The sequence below is a fragment of the Bacillus rossius genome, chromosome 2 (genome assembly GCF_032445375.1).
Source record: "Bacillus rossius redtenbacheri isolate Brsri chromosome 2, Brsri_v3, whole genome shotgun sequence".
Lineage (NCBI taxonomy): Eukaryota > Metazoa > Arthropoda > Insecta > Phasmatodea > Bacillidae > Bacillus > Bacillus rossius.
The window spans coordinates 101,284,585-101,302,909 of NC_086331.1; the positions used below are offsets into that span (position 1 = coordinate 101,284,585).

Here is an 18,325-nt window from a genome sequence, read left to right on the forward strand (position 1 = left end):
GGGATTAAAAATTATTACTCGTTCCTAAACAATTAATTTTAACTTGAGTAGTAAGCTTTGGCCGATCCTGCACCTGTGTTCTACGTAAGGTTTGAGTGTCGGTGTCTGCCATTTTAGATTGTAATGTCACGGTTTCTATCTTGAATGATAAAACTTGCCCTTTAACCTTGACAGTGAACTGGAAGCCATTTTGGATTGCCACTATGATTCATGCCATTTTGTATTCTAGAACTTTCCGCCATATTGTTTCGAAGCCATTTTCAATCCTAGAACATTCCGTCATTTTGGATTACATCAAAGATAAAATGTTTGTTATAGACGCCATATTAAAAATCTGTAATATATATATATATATATATATATATATATATATATATATATGGAAAATATTGGAATAATTTTAAAATTTACAAATTAACTTTAAAATTGACATTTTATTAAAATATTTAACGACATTTTATACCATAATGTCATGACCACCATTTTGAAGATTTGTATTTATTAAGCTAGAAATTCGGTAAAAATTCCAAAAATCATTAAAAAACAATCCTTATATTACAAAATGATTGACTTAATCGTTTGCTTTCCTCAATTAGATCCTTGCTCGAAGATAAAAATATAATTTTAAATACAAAACACTTATTTCATTAAACTTGGTAGAAAGTGCTAAATGCTGATTCAATTCCTTATCTACTAGCTTCCAGAAAGCCGATGATCACATATTGACCATCAACTTAAAATTCTAAAATTATTAGTCTAAAAATTCAGAAAATATTGCAAAAATTATTTAAATGATTGTTTGTTAAATTGGTTATTGATAAATACATTTGTGTCCCTGGTTTGATACCAGGTAGTACAGAGGTAATAAAATTGACATAATAAATTAAACAGTTTATTGTGAGGGGTACAATAACTAAAAAAACATCAATTTCACATTAAACAGCAGGACACAAGAGAAAGGAGTTAGCACAGACAAGTGACAGTAATTCATGAGCAAGGGTCGTTTGTTTGATACTTACCACAAAAATTATAGCAACTTAGTATTTATTTCTTGCATCGTGTAGGAAATTGTGCTGGTAAGTGCTGCGGGTTGCTTCCACTCTTTGTGCTTCGCGGAGAAAACAAAAAACACGTAACGGGCTGGTGGAAAACACCCATTACAGGGAGTCCTCTGCATGTGACTGTTTGTTTATGATAATAGGCTTTGTTCGTGTGGGCTGTACCTTTTCCATCTTCTGCACCCAAACGTGTAGTGAATGTAGAGGTAAACAAGTCTTGGTTGGGAAACGTTCAATGGTGGTAAATATTACCAACCGCACACATAGAAGCTATTAAAAGGATTTAAATTTGTTAAAGGAGAGAGACGGGAAATGCATGACGTCGAATAGGTTTCAAAAGTGTTTAATGCTGTAAAAATGGTTTATCATTTATTATTAAAACTTTTCCTTCGTTAAGGGATACATCACCCAATAAGTGGTTTACAAAGACTGAAATATAGGGTCTGTTGACAATATTTATGTATTTGTAGTCATCTCCAGAAATGAAATAAATACAAACGTAAGATACCGCACATACTTATAACTGGTTTTAGCATACTTTAGCCATAACATTTTTTTTCTCTTGGTATCTAAATCCAGATATTAAAATCATTGTTAAGCGATCGGCTGCTACAAATAGTTTCTCTTGTGTAGTCATGGGGTTTTGGTCTTAATTTAACTTTCGATGATGATGATAAATGAAATAATATTGTAAATAGAGCGTATGTACATGATGTTTAAAATTATCTTGTGTGATGTGTGAATTAACGAAGTCAAAATGTCAGAATCAATCATTTAAATTTCTTATAACATAAACATTGTTAAAACCTATATGGCATCTTTCAGTTCCTAGTTCCATAAATTAGCTTGCTTATAAACTCGTGTTTTCGCACACAATTTAAAATAAATTCATAATATAAGTACATTTTATTGATTATAAAATACGTTTTCCTCCAAAAAAGTCTGCATTTAATTATTTTAATGAACTTTATTTTATGTGGTATCTAGCTTTCGTATGCAGCTTTCGTCTTTAAACTCTTTATTGCTAGTACATGATAAACCTATTTAAAATATAACAATTAGTTTTCTACCGAACCATACAAACCTGAGTTTTTTAGGGTTTTCGAAAAACATAATTTTTTTAATTATTTAGTAATAAAAATTAAGTGTTATATGATGAAAACTATATACGAACGGATAATCCAAAACTGCGTGACAAATGATTTCACGCTTTCAGTGCATGTTAGGACTGGAATAAATATTTGCCTTACAGTTCATAAGAAAACCATTAAGTAGGGTACTTGTTTGGTATATAAATGTTTAGGTTATCAAATATCTTTGGATTTTTATAACTTTAGCATTAGATAGAATAAAAAAAGTCCATTTTATAATACGTCATTAATATTTTATACTTTAGGTAGCTCATGTGTATCTTATTTGCTAATTTTTTTATATTTTATTATGTGTACTGATATGATAATTAAGTTTTTATTTAAATGTATTCGTGACAGTTTTTGGTATGTCTAGGCTATAATATTTATCAGGTTTATTTCGCATGTACTTAGTTAGTAAGGATGTATGTGGTTAAGTGTAAGACAAGGCCTTAACTTCGCCACTTAAAATAAGGCAATAAATAAATAAAGACGTTATTTACACAATTAAATGAATTTGTTTAAGGCCATGTGCAAAAAAAAACATGAGAAAACGCATGAACTAAATGTTTCCGGACACGACCCGGTGGCGGCCGTGCGAGGGGAAGTGCGGAGGTTGTCACGGCTGTGCGCTTGTTGCAGGCGCGGCCGAGGGATGCACCACCTGTACCCGACGGCCGTTAAGGGGGACCCCCTGTGCCCGCTGGGGTTCCACCCGCAGGTGCGCTGGCCCACCCGCTGCAAGAGGTGCTTCAGGTAACTGCAGCCGCGACATCCACGCGCGAACACGTGCAGTTTGTCAGGAGCCCCATTAGGTAACTGCAGCCGCGACATCCACGCGCGAACACGTGCAGTTTGTCAGGAGCCCCATTAGGTAACTGCAGCCGCGACATCCACGCGCGAACACGTGCAGGTTGTCAGGAGCCCCATTAGGTAACTACAGCCGCGACACCCACGCGCGAACACGTGCAGGTTGTCAGGAGCCCCATTAGGTAACTACAGCCGCGACACCCACGCGCGAACACGTGCAGTTTGTCAGGAGCCCCATTAGGTAACTACAGCCGCGACACCCACGCGCGAACACGTGCAGTTTGTCAGGAGCCCCATTAGGTAACTGCAGCCGCGACACCCACGCGCGAACACGTGCAGTTTGTCAGGAGCCCCATTAGGTAACTACAGCCGCGACACCCACGCGCGAACACGTGCAGTTTGTCAGGAGCCCCATTAGGTAACTGCAGCCGCGACACCCACGCGCGAACACGTGCAGTTTGTCAGGAGCCCCATTAGGTAACTGCAGCCGCGACACCCACGCGCGAACACGTGCAGTTTGTCAGGAGCCCCATTAGGTAACTGCAGCCGCGACACCCACGCGCGAACACGTGCAGTTTGTCAGGAGCCCCATTAGGTAACTGCAGCCGCGACATCCACGCGCGAACACGTGCAGGTTGTCAGGAGCCCCATTAGGTAACTGCAGCCGCGACATCCACGCGCGAACACGTGCAGTTTGTCAGGAGCCCCATTAGGTAACTACAGCCGCGACACCCACGCGCGAACACGTGCAGTTTGTCAGGAGCCCCATTAGGTAACTACAGCCGCGACACCCACGCGCGAACACGTGCAGTTTGTCAGGAGCCCCATTAGGTAACTGCAGCCGCGACACCCACGCGCGAACACGTGCAGTTTGTCAGGAGCCCCATTAGGTAACTACAGCCGCGACACCCACGCGCGAACACGTGCAGTTTGTCAGGAGCGCCATTAGGTAACTGCAGCCGCGACACCCACGCGCGAACACGTGCAGTTTGTCAGGAGCTCCATTAGGTAACTACAGCCGCGACACCCACGCGCGAACACGTGCAGTTTGTCAGGAGCCCCATTAGGTAACTGCAGCCGCGACACCCACGCGCGAACACGTGCAGTTTGTCAGGAGCCCCATTAGGTAACTACAGCCGCGACACCCACGCGCGAACACGTGCAGTTTGTCAGGAGCCCCATTAGGTAACTGCAGCCGCGACATCCAAGGGCGAACACGTGTAGTTTCTTAGGAGCCCCATTTTACAGTTGCGGCTTTTGCGAGCGCCAACACCCCCCCCCCCCCTAATATAGGGATCCACGCCGATGGCAACATCCATACACGTATCGATACATTGGTCTTACGATATATCGATTTCAATAAAATATCGACTTGATAATTTTGATATATACCTATGTATATCTAACTATCGATACTTTTACTGTTGATTTGCTTATTATAAAAATAATATTTAAGCCTGTGTAACATTAAGTGTTTGATAAGTTTAAACTTTTATAATTAAAACCCCTAAAATTTTTTTTGATCTTACTAGCGGAAGCCAATATTTTTTCTTGCTAACATTTACAAAATAATAATAGTAAAATAAAATGTCAAAAGTATGAGCCAATCGGCTGGTTGACGAATTTTCACAAATACAATTTTTAAAGATGTTCTTCGGACTGAGAATCTAATTCAGTATCGTGGCCTATAATGGAGTATACATACTGTAAGGGTGAGGAATCGACGTGTGATAGTATATTTTTGCAAATTTTGGGGCGAAAAAAATACATGAAAAATATTAGTTCATTCTAGTTCGATACTATCGGAACAAAATACCGATATAAAAAATATCGCCAATAAATTTATTCATAAAAAAATCGATAATTTCAGATGACTAAACGATATTTTTAATACATCGATATATTTTTGCCATCCCTACTGTCGGGCGGTGGTATGCCATCACCTGTTGCGTGTCTCATCCTTAGTTTGAAGTGTTTTCAATGGGCATTTAATCTCTCTTTTCAATACACGGTATCTGCCATTAGCGCTGTCCTTGTATCAGTAAGCTGTGTTGCCAGATATCCCCAAACAGCACACAAGTTTAAAACAGATCTTTATAATGTAAATAAAATTGTTTAAAATGTTCTTTAAAATGTTTATTTCCTTGTGTATTATTTAGAATGAGAATATTGTAATTTAATTTTCATTGTGTATTTTATCAAGAGCATCATATAATAATATTGAATTCTAACTTCTGTGGAACCGTAACTGAAAGACACCATCTTGGTTTCAAACGTTTTTGACATTAAATGTTTTATATGTTTTAATATTGATATTTTTTTTCTCTGTTTGACCACAGGACATAATTATTATTGAAATGCCTGGTTATTAATATTGACCAACTGCTACAGATATTTCCTTTTGTGACATAACAATTGGTGTTAAGAATTAATATATATTTTTCTGAATGTAGCATATGCAACTGAGATAACAAAATAAAATACACATTTTTATGGTGTTAGAAAAATAGACCACACAAAAAAAATTAAACATTTACTAAACATTTACTGTAATCGCTTTAAAAAATACAAGCCAGGTAGTAGTATGGATCTGGAAACAATGGGTGCCATTTACTCTTCACTGCAATCTAAGTGTGAGACATCTTGTAGCTGATGTCACATTCTACCTCTCCGCTCCACCTCCATAGTGCAACACCAGAAACACTGCGGAAATATTGCTTTATCACATTTGAAATTTATTTGTAAGTATGAATTAAAATAATCATTAGTGTCATGTATTTTCACGAAACGTTTTTTCAGACGTCCAAGTATGTTAAATATTTGCAGCATTGTCTGTGTTTAGTGGTTGACTTGGTTTATTTCAGGACATGTCTACCGTCAGCAAACCAATCACAGCCACCCAGTGCGGAAGCAAATGCGTCCTGAAAGGCCCATCCAAACAGGAACATAGCTTCTCTTGCAGGCGACAGCCAATTGCAAGGAATCAATCGCTTGAGCAGAGCATATCTCACTTCAGTCTAATGAGCTATCAGATAATTTTTTTTTCGCGGAAAATACATGCTTATTTTCATTAGTTGCGCTAACTTTAGTGATTAAAATCAGCTGATCTTATTTTAAAGGCTTTGGGTTTGAGAGATTCTTTTTTCGCCTACAGTGCAGCTGTAAATGAATAGTCTGCCCCTGCTGAACAAGTGCCAGGCGCCTGTGGAACACAGCCAATACTGCGCGCTACAGGGCTCGTGTGCACTATAAAACACACGAACCATTCTCGTTACATTTATTTACACATTTCAAGTCATGTGAAACGCATTCAAATATTACCGTTGATTAGAGCTAAATTATGAGTGTAAGTTCACTTTAAATAACAAAATAATTGAAAGTAAAAATAACTATTTTCACACTTTTTAAGGGAAGAAGAAAATCACTTATTGACGTTTATAAAATTAACTAATGATAAGTTTATTTTTGGTGAAGGAATAAATATAATTTCAAAATAATGATTTTAAAAAATTATAATATTATTTCCAATAAGTATTAAGATATATTTATTAACAAAAAATGTATTTGAATAAATAAACACTTCAGAGTAGTATATAAATGTAGGTCCGGCAGCTGGGCTCTGGGTGAGTGTTGGGATAATCGTCCGCCATCTTTGATTGTGACGTCACGGCAGACATCTTAGATGACATTGACATTTGACCTTGACCTTCAAAATTTGCCGAATGTTTTCCAAAACTGACTTAAAATAAAATAGTCTCGAAGTTTTCATTTTTTAGGAAATAATTTTCACTAAAAATGTTTTACAAAATGTGAATTTTCAAAAATTTCTTTTTTGTCCTTATCATTGAATGTGCGTCCAAATGTACATATTTATTTTTACGATTGCACGTCTTATCTGATTAATGTGCGTTCAAAATGTGTGTCCTTTTCGTTTAATGTTCGTCCAAAATTTGGGTTTTTTTAAAAAATAAATTTGTTCCCTACTTCTGTCGATCGTAACATATCGTATACTATTGTTAAGAGTGTGGAAAACGGGGTTGTGAGGAGAGCCCAATTTATTTTTATACATTTTTATTTATTACTAATATTTACATTACTAATTAAAACACCACTTATAATATCTGTCCGCAAATCACTAAGTATCTGTCAAGTCCACAGTTCAACTCTTCACTGGAGCTAGGCTCAACAGTGGTTCGCCCCTTGCCTCGCACCTGCCCACATACATCTCGCGCCACTCAGTAAGTTATTTTGGGATCGCTTTAATAACTGTTTTTGATGGGTAATTTTTCCTTGAAAATTAAAATTATTAATTTTTTTAATATGTTGAGATTTTTTTGGGGAAATATTTCCTAAAAGAAAAAAATTGAATCGCTTTTCCAAATTTTGGTCAATTTTGGCAAATTTTTGGCAAAGTTTAGCAAATATTGAGTAAATTTTAACAAACTATTGGAAAACTTTGAAGGTCAAAGTCAAAGGTCAAAATTATCCAGGATAGCCACCGCTACAATACAAGATGGCGGACGAAGATCCCAATCCTCACCCAAAACCTCTGTCAAATAGATAGGTCTGGCAACTTACCTCCATTGTGCGTCGACTTAGTAAAGCTCGCGGTGGTCTGCGAACTAACGGCGCTAGTAGTAGTTAAATCAATAATTAAAATTATATTAAAAGAGAGTTTCCTATAAAATATGATTTTATTCCTAATTCCGTTTCAGTTTTTGAAATTTTTTCCAGATAACTATTTTTTCATTCGTTTGGATGCTTGGTACATGCCTAATCTCTACCAATACCTTAAATTATTTTCGAATTTGTTAGTTAAGTTGAAGTGATGTTTCAGGAAAATTTTTTTGGAAAGTGTAGTCAAGTCAGGGGCATGGCGCAGTGGTTAAGCACATGGCCTGGTGATTATATGACCCCCAATACTAGAAGGTTAGCTGCAAATTGTTTATAAAAAATACTTTGAGATTATGATAGAAAATACACAATTCTGCTTTCTTAACTTCGTGTATTTTAGGAAGCATACTTTTATAAATAAAAAATAATGTGAACTTAGGGAGAATACAAAACCACAAAATATGTAAAAATCCCTAAATATAAAAAATATTTTGTTTTGCAATATTGTGTATACTACTAGTAATTGTTGTTTTTATTCATATCCCACTTAAACCTTTAACTAAGCCCAAACAGCTTGAATCCAGTTAATTACACATTGTTGTTTCTGTTAATTCACTTGTCTTAATTTGAAGAACATTCATTTATCCCTGCCATGCTACTTCATACTCACTTTAAAGAGTGTATGATACTAGCACATTGCACATCATTGCGGCACCAGATAGTTTGTTTGGAATCAAATATAAGTCAAAATATTGATCTAATTTGTAAAAAAATAAAAATAAATATTTATATTTCTTGGCTTCACTTGACAATTCCACATGTGTATTTAAAAATTTAAGCGTAAAAAATTTGGGCTAAATTTCTTAAAAAAAATCAAACTTAAACAAAACATATTTTAGACTTGAAAATGTATTAAATACCAGGTTTTAAACAATTTTAATTGAATTTTTTAATACTACAAGAAAATATTTTTTTATTTTATTGAATCATATATTAAATTGTTAAGTACAAAGAAATAATTTTCACTTTAAATAGTTCATCATGTAGAAATCAATATAAAATTAATAATTTATTTTAATAATTTAGTAACTATATAAAATTAAACTCACGTAGACGTAAACATTGGTTCTTTAAAGACATAAACTAGTGTTAACAAATATATTTTTCCTGTAAATCAAGTATTTTTGTAAATGATGTTCATTACGATGGGAAAATAAAGACATTAAATTATTTTTCTTAAACTATCTTATTAAAATCTTTATGTCTACATTTATACCAGAAATCAATTCATGCAACTTTTTTTTGTTATTTATCGCTTAGTGTTTACCAATATGCTTTATGTCGAAATTGATATGGCCAAACCGAGGATGTTTAAGTTGACATCCAGCTATGCATTAGTTGCGAAACATTTTGATACATATTTTATCACACAAAAATTATATGATTTTAATATAAATTAAATATTAAAAAATTCTATGATATTATAAATAAAAGTGTTAGAAATACATTAAAACTGGAAGCTTTTAGTCGCTTTTAATAGACTTAAATGTAAACGATCAATAAAAGAAAGCGGTCTTTGCCAGGGGCTTTGTAAGAAGAAGGGTTTTAAATTTTTTCTACGACAAATAAGATTCATATGTATGTTAAAAATATGTTTAAAGTTGCTCGTTAATTTATTTATTAAATTATTGGCAATGTTTAGAGTATCTAATAGATAATGAAAAAACAGTTTTAGATGTAGATCGATTCAATCAGTATATTGATTACAAATTTATTTATTGAATTTTGGAATTTTTCCCGAATTTATAGCTAAATAATTCCACAATTCCAAGATGGCACCCAAATGTCAAGATGGCGGGTGCCACCGTAATAATAAATGATTGCTGCACTCTAGCGGGTAAAAATTAAACTAACATGATGGTGGCACACTCTAGGAGCCAAAAACAAGATGGTGGCCTCAAGCAGACGAAAACATGATGGCGGGCATGACATCATACTAGCTGGTGATATGTATATACCTTGGTATTGGTGGTGGGAAGTCAGTCTGCGTGGCTTCTGTGGAGGAAGGATCTGTCGTTTTTATTTTTTTTCCTAGCCGGGATTGAAACAAAGACGTATGTCCTTGTTTTGAATAATATCTTATTAAATTTTTATTAATTAATTTTTTTATAATTTTTTAAATTTTTACCGATTTCCTAGCATTTAAATTACGATTTTACAAGTTGGCGGCCGTAACAAAAAGTACAACGTTCTAAAATCCAATATGGCGGATGTAACGCAAAGTGTAACGATCACGTCATATTCATCCAAGATGGCGAGCATAAGGAAACATGCAACATTTCTAGATTTCAATATGGTGGGCGTAACGATATTTGCAACGGTGTTTCTAAAGATTTGTATTAAAATTTAATTAATTTTTTTATAAATTTTAAAATTTTTTTCATTAAAATCTGATAATAAATAAAGATTTTCAAGTTGGCTGCCGTAACGAAAATTGCAACGGTGACGTCATAATTCAAAATGACAGCCATGGCATCCAAATTTTCAAGGTCATGACCTTGGCGGATTAGAGCGGCTAGCTCTTAGGAATTTTAACACGCTTTTAGGAATTTGTGTTCTTTCTAAAGCAAAAAGTTTTTTGAGGTTTTTTCGAATTCATAATTTTTGGATTATTTAATTTTTTGAGATTTTTTTTTAAAAAAACTGGAAATTTTGGCAAATTGTTATGAATAGTGGGCAAATTTTGGTAAATTTTTGGAAAATTTGGGCATATTTTGGCAAAATTAGAAGGCAAACTGTCAAGGTCATCCAAGATGGTCGCCGTGACGTCACAATCCAAGATGGTGGACCGGCACCAGCACCACGCGCCTGCGCCTGTGCCCGGGGCCCCATTTACATACTACTGATTGTATATCTTATACATTTCTAATGTTTGTGTGCGCACAAAGACTACAAGGCGTACAAATCATGATTAAGACTGACTCTTGTGTGTGTTGCGCATGCAGGAACAACAATCAGCATGGAAGAATGATATAGGATAACTCTTGTTTGTATATTGCACACGCAGGGACTACAAGTAGCTCGGCAGCGTGATGAAGTTTGATACTTGTTTGTTGCGTGCAGCGAGACTACAAGCAGTAAGGCCAATTGATGAAGGATGATGCGTGTCATATTTTGTTATTGCTGCGCAGGATATACAAGGAGCATTCCAGCATGATAAAGGATGATTGTTGTTGTTTTTTGTGTGCACTGTTACTACAAGCATCACGGCAGCAGGACGAAGGATTACTGTTGTTTGTTTTTTGCGTATGCAGGGACTAAATGGACTATGGCAGAAGAACCAAGGATGACTATTGTTCGTTATTTTTTGCAGGGACTAGAAGAAACTCGGCAGCATAATAAGAAATAAATTTTGTTTGTTGCGTGCGCTGGTACTACAAGGAGCACGGAAGGAGAAAGAAGAATGACTGTTGTTTATTTTTTGCGTGTGCAGGAACCACAAGGAGCACGGCAGAAGGTTGAAGGATGACTGTTTTTTGTTTGTTGCTTGTGCCGGTACTAGAAGGAACTCGGCCGCATACAAAGAGATGCCTGTTGTTTGTTTGTTGCATGCTTAGGGACTTCAAAGGGAACGGCAGTATAGTAACTAATTATCTACTGTTGTTTGTGCAGGGACTAGAAGGAACTCGGCAGCATAAGAAAAAGGTTACTGGATTTTTTTTTGCGTCCGCAGGGACTACAAGGAGCACAGCAGCAGGATGAAGGTAGACCGTTGTTTGTTTGATTGCTTGCTCAGAGACTACAAGGAATTCGGCAGCGTAACAGTTTATGACTGTTGTTTGTTTGTTGTCTGCGCAGGGACTACAAGGAGCACGGCAGCAGGACGAAGGTAGACCGTTGTTTGTATGATTGCTTGCTCAGAGACTATGAAGAAGAATTCGGTAGCATAACGTTTGATGACTGTTGTTTGTTTGTTGTATGCGCAGGGACTACAAGGAGCATGGCAGCAGGATGAAGGTAGACCGTTGTTTGTTTGATTGCTTGCTCAGAGACTACAAGGAATTCGGCAGCATAACAGTTGATGACTGTTGTTTGTTTGTTGTCTGCGCAGGGACTACAAGGAGCACGGAAGCAGGATGAAGGTAGACAGTTGTTTGTTTGATTGCTTGCTCGGAGACTACAAGGAATTCGGCAGCGTAACAGTTTATGACTGTTGTTTGTTTGTTGTCTGCGCAGGGACTACAAGGACCACGGCAGCAGGATGAAGGTAGACCGTTATTTGTTTGATTGCTTGCTCAGAGACTACAAGGAATTCGGCAGCATAACACTTGATGACTATTGTTTGTTTGTTGTCTGCGCAGGGACTACAAGGAGCACGGCAGCAGGACGAAGGTAGATCGTTGTTTGTTTGATTGCTTGCTCGGAGACTTCAAGGAATTCGGCAGCGTAACAGTTTATGACTGTTGTTTGTTTGTTGTCTGCGCAGGGACTACAAGGAGCACGGCAGCAGGATGAAGGTAGACCGTTGTTTGTTTGATTGCTTGCTCAGAGACTATGAAGAAGAATTCGGTAGCATAACGTTTGATGACTGTTGTTTGTTTGTTGTCTGCGCAGGGACTACAAGGAGCACGGCAGTAGGATGAAGGTAGACCGTTGTTTGTTTGATTGCTTGCTCAGAGACTTTGAAGAAGAATTCGGCAGCATAACGTTTGATGACTGTTGTTTGTTTGTTGTCTGCGCAGGGACTACAAGGAGCACGGCAGCAGGATGAAGGTAGACCGTTGTTTGTTTGATTGCTTGCTCGGAGACTACAAGGAATTCGGCAGCGTAACAGTTTATGACTGTTGTTTGTTTGTTGTCTGCGCAGGGACTACAAGGAGCACGGCAGCAGGATGAAGGTAGACCGTTGTTTGTTTGATTGCTTGCTCAGAGACTATGAAGAAGAATTCGGCAGCATAACGTTTGATGACTGTTGTTTGTTTGTTGTCTGCGCAGGGACTACAAGGAGCACGGCAGCAGGATGAAGGTAGACCGTTGTTTGTTTGATTGCTTGCTCAGAGACTATGAAGAAGAATTCGGCAGCATAACGTTTGATGACTGTTGTTTGTTTGTTGTCTGCGCAGGGACTACAAGGAGCACGGCAGCAGGACGAAGGATGACTTCTCGTTGGGGCGGGATGAGACGACGCTCTCCTCGCCGACTCTGTCCAGCTGGCGCTCCGCCTCGTCACGGTAGGACCCTCAAAGAACACGTGCTGTCGGCATAGTTGATGGTTGCCGCACACTGGCGCGGTACCTTGAAGCAGTGGCGGTGGCGACACAGCCATGGCAGCTGATACCGCACAGTGCCGCTGATGTTGTCACACCAAGGCGGCTGGCGAGAACTGTGCCCTTCTACGCTTTAATATGTGACGTGGGGGGCAACTGTGATAACAGACCCGGTGTGCCCTAATCGTATTATTTCGAAATAGAGACATATGTTCACAAGAACAATAATTTGAAATACACGCTTTATAGGGAGATTGCCGGAATACTACAGCAACATTTAAGTTTTTATTGAAAAAAAAATTGGATTAACTAATGTATGGTAATAGTTTTTTCCAATGATTTACGTTGTCAAATTTGATATCTTAGCTCAGTTCCTATTTAAACATCGTTGCGATTGCGACCCTTTTAAACTGTGGCAGTTATTACCCATCACTATAGTGTCACTGATTTAAATATCTCACAAAATGTTCTATGATTTCTAGTGCAATAATTAATTAATTGTCGTGTTTATGAAACACTTGACGGTACGTTACATCAGTACCGCAGACTTCTTTGTTTCAAGTAATATCATGAAAATACGATTTTTGGTAGGGGCTAAACTTATGGGTTCGCGTCACCGACATGCTAGTGACGTGTTGCGCCAGACTGGCGAATCGCAGCGGCCTGTGTAAATGTATACTCATATATACACTAATACATTGTATATACTCGACTGTATAATGTGCGTGTTGGACACTTTTTTCGATGGGTAAAATCTTGTGAGTTCGCATCACCGACATGCTGTAGTAGCAGTAAGTGTAGTTAATATGACCACGTGAATACATAACCTAGGTCTGACATCACTGGTAAGCCATAGCTAGATAATGAATTTTTACGTAATTTTTACATACCATTGACAATGATGTAAGGATAAATGATATCATGCTGACATCGTACTGACATAATACCAAAATCATTTTCTTACGTACATTTGACGTAGAAATTATGTCATATTACACATTTAAAAACAAAGTTTTAAGTTTTCACTTGTGTTGACATTCCCCATGACTGGCAATTTTTTTTACCAAAGGAGGTGTTGATAAGTTTAAAAAACCTAAGTTACGCTTTTTTAGTTTATATGCTTTTAAAAAAATCATGCAACCCTGTTGGCATTATTTTACTGTTTTTCCTGAGAACAGAAGGAACAAGATATATCGCACAACAAAGTTCTAGTTGGTAAGCTTCGGAAGTCCCTCGAAGAGGTTATTCGTGTCGCTGACTCAGGAAGCAGTAGATGATGTAGGCTTTTGGAAATACGCCATTGCTTAGCACATGTATGTCTGTAGAAGAAAACTACAAACAAAAAAAACACAAATAACAAAAAAAAAACACAAATGACATAAAAACACAAATTAAGCAAAAAATTGCTGTTGTCAGGATTTAACCCCACACATGTCCCATATTCCATATTCCTGTTGTGGAGTATTGTGTGGCGTTAAATCCTGACAACAGCAATTTTTTGCTTAATTTGTGTTTTTTTTGTAGTTTTCTTCTACAGACATACATGTGCTAAGCAATGGCGTATTTACAAAAACCTACATCAAGTCACTTACTGCTTCCTGAGTCAGCGACACGAATAACCTCTTCGAGGCCATACATGTCCCATATTCCATATTCCCGTTGTGGAGTATTGTGTGGCGTTAAATCCTGACAACAGCAATTTTTTGCTTAATTTGTGTTTTTTGTCATTTGTGTTTTTTTTTGTAGTTTTCTTCCACAGACATACATGTGCTAAGCAATGGCGTATGTCCAAAAAAACCTACATCAAGCCATGCACTCCCATTGCACAAATCTTTCAAAGACAAGCAGTGAGTGGCTCACGACGCGGCGCTGTTGCAGTTCAAGTGACGACAGCAGCAGGAGCAGCAGAGGCGATGCCGATGACGTCAGCCGGGGCGCCAAGGCCAGCGGAGACGCCGTCGCCAGCCGGAGCAGCGCCGAGGCGCCGAGCGCCAGGTGAGAGAGCACGCCCGCAGCCCCGCCGCCCGCCACAGAGTCCACATCCTCACGCACACGGGCTGACGCGGCGAGCCTTACGGTGCGGACGTTCTCGTTCCACTGTGTGCATGTGGCGGCAGAACAAGAGTCTAGCGGCAGCACCGCTACTTCCTGCAACTGGCTGCAAATGCCGCGCCGCTCACGCTCGTTCCGGGGCCGGCGCCGCGATCCCGCAACAGGAAGCCTTCTTTCCACTGACGAGAGAGCGAAACGTCCGATCGTGCATCTTCGGGGGTATTTTTTTTTTGTTCATGGTAAATAAATATGGAGGTGTTGTTAAAAGGAAAGACCATAAACAAGGCAACGGTATATCTTTGTAATTGTTTTTAGAGGAAAATACATAATTGAAGAAACGTACTTCGTGGATTTGTATATTTTTCATACCGTATAAAATCTAGGAAGTCTTTGTCTTCCACAGATATTCTCGGGACGCCCCATATTCCCTTGCAATTTTACGCAACTTGTAATTTTCAGGTAAGGACGTGATAACTAATGGTCAATTAGGTTAGGTTAGCTACATTATAAATACTTTAAAACATTGTGGACGGTTGATTTGGTTAGGATAGCTACATTAAAGATACTGTGAAATCAGGTAAACGGTTTCCTAGCGCTGGATAGCTACATATTAAAAAGTTATTTGCTAAGCAACCATAAAATGATTTTACAATATTTTTAATGTAGCTATACTTACCTAATATAACCAACCATCCACTAAACAGTCTGTGTGGCGTTTTTATACTGGAGAGAAAAAACGCGCGCGTAAAAATAAAGAAAACATCCAGGGGGTAGGCGCTCCCCATCGGCCAACTTCGGAAAGGCTCGGCATTTGCAGCCAGTTGCAGGAAGTAGTGGTGCTGCCGCTAGACTCTTGTGGCAACAGAGTCTTCACCGTAGTTAGTGCCGTTTTACACCTAAGTGCGTTGGTGTATTTTTACTCCCGTGTTCAAGTAAAAATACAATCAAAACTGTTAACGTACAATTCCCATGTTTTGGTAAATATATAACTGTTGGTGTATTTTTACTCTGTGCCACGTAAATTAACACGCGCATGCATGCGTTTTTTTTTATCACAGCTGTCAGTTAATTTGACTACATATTTCAGTGCATTTACATTAACAACGAACATGTAAATTTTTAGTAATTCCAAAAATGATATTTTTGTAGCGTCTAACTGTTAATGAACTAATGTAAAATTTGGAATGATTTCTAATGTTTTCACATTTAACTTAGCACGTTAATACTTCAAAAAATATGAATCAATTAGAGATGTATGGAACTCACGGTTTTTCCGTAGTTAATTTACCGTCTTAACCTAGTGACCATAGTGAAATCTAATAAATTTTGAATTATTGGCAATAACACGTAACCTAAAGTAAATCAAATGTTTTTTTTTTACTATAAAATGTAAAATAAGTTTATTGCAGAATTTGGTAGTATTAAACTCACCCTGACCAATAATTTGGACTTTTAAAATGACGTATGCGTGTACCTAAATGTAGAATGTATTTACAAAACTGGACACTTACTTAACACTAGATAATGGGTATTTCCATCTGTACATCCCAATGTGTAATTTAACACTTTAGTTATTGTAATAAAACGTGTATCTTCATTCACGTAGATTTACCGAGGCCTGCAGCAGTTTCCGTTTTTTTTTTTTAATTATTTGTTCAAAATTACACCAACTCTATTAGTTTCTCAAAAAGCACAAAGAAAATTTAAGTACCTAAATCATTGTGCATTAATTTTTAATTTTTTAAATTAAAGTGGCGATTACCGAGACTCCGGCAATGGTTTTGCGTCTGACTAACCACTTTGCGATGTGGAAGATGATGCTTCGTTGAGGGTTGTCACGTGGCCAGTTCTCGAGAACTGACTGGCGGGCTGTGTTCCGCCGTATCACTAGGCAGTTCGGCCTTCTTGTGGGCGTGAGTGCTAGAGTTAGCTTCTGAATGCCTACATAGTCATCCTGTGTTACTGCGCCAACCATCCACGCTGGGAATCTAGGTTTCGGCAGATATACCCACACAGCATGCATATAATTTGACCACGACCACCAGCCCCGCGTGCCAAGCGGCCAGCAACCTGGCACATGGGTACCAACCCAAGCCCAGTTACTATGAGCTCCAGGCCTGGACGACCTGAGCATTCACCCAGGGCTCTGCGCCGGCCAATTTCCTTTTCTCGTTTCCTGGTTTATATATTTCTCTGTAATAAATACGAACATCAGTGGGAAAAGCAAGACAATGATTTTTTTATAATTATGTAATTTAAAGTGCACGTTTCAATTGGGTTTGAAAGATTTCTTAATGAAAAGATAGTTACGACACCTTCATTTTAATGACTTTTTATTGGTCGGTTTTGGCCTACAACTTCATCTCATGGCAATATTTTCTGTATCATGTCATAGTATTAAATACAAAATTGCATGCTTTCTAAAAATTAGTTTTTATTTTGTTAAGTCAAACGTTAGAATGCATCTAGCTTAGATAGGTAAAACTATTCATGCTATTTCGTTTTCACCCACATGTTCTGTAATTGTTAACTGTGGAGCTAGAAATGTCATTACTTGAGTCTTGTTAATTTTCCTGCTAACCAATAGCATTGCCCTTAACATTAATTATTTTGTCTTTATTTATAATACTTAACGAATAATTGACATTTCCCCAAGATAATTATTTTACCCCTAACAAAAGATTATAAATATTTTGTTTCAATACATCTAAGTATTTTGTGGCTTCTGTGATAAATCTGCGTTTCTAAGTTATAAACTATTTTCAAGTTAGTAGAAATATGCCCGAAATTCTACATACATTTCAGTTACTATTTATATATGAATCTGAAAGAAAGCTTTTTTGAAGTTTACATAGCCATTGCAATAAAATTTTACCGACAAAAAAGTTCATGAAGCATATGACATATTTGATTAACTTTTTGATACATATTTTTGTTCCTTTTTTCTAGGATACTTGCTAACTACAATGCCCATTGCAGTGTTGCGTTCTTCAAATTTTCAGGACTTGGCTAATTTTTGGTGAATTTTTTTTCTAGTTAAAAGCAGTGTAATGGAACAGCAGTTATATTTAACGAGATCCTTAAAAGTTTAATTCAGTGAAATTAATACTTTGTTGGCCATGACTAAAAAATTCTTTGCAATTTTTTTGCAAAAAATAATTATTTTACTAAACTCATTGAATTTAATTTTTGTTAGTCAAACAGTAAATATTTATTTTGCCATTGCGAAAATATTTTCTTAGGTTTTTATTGACGACATATTTTGTTGTATTTGCAAAAGTGCTTTCAGTGCAAAATTTATATTAGCATATAAAAAGTGAATTTTAAATTTTTATTGTATGGTTTAAGTTTTCTTTCCTAGGAATATAAAAAAATAACAAAACACTTTGAAATA

General features: G+C 37.2%; 1 protein-coding gene across 1 annotated transcript in view; it reads left to right on the forward strand.

The window, feature by feature from the left end:
• The window catches only part of LOC134528937 (trichohyalin), a 194,584-nt gene that overhangs the window by 20,319 nt on the left and 155,940 nt on the right, over nt 1-18,325 (forward strand). The window contains exons 2-4 of the mRNA XM_063362606.1: nt 2,831-2,944; nt 12,736-12,843; nt 14,758-14,874. Coding sequence (XP_063218676.1) covers nt 2,844-2,944; nt 12,736-12,843; nt 14,758-14,874 — 326 coding nt within the window. The 5' untranslated portion in view covers nt 2,831-2,843. The remainder of the gene's footprint in view (nt 1-2,830; nt 2,945-12,735; nt 12,844-14,757; nt 14,875-18,325) is intronic.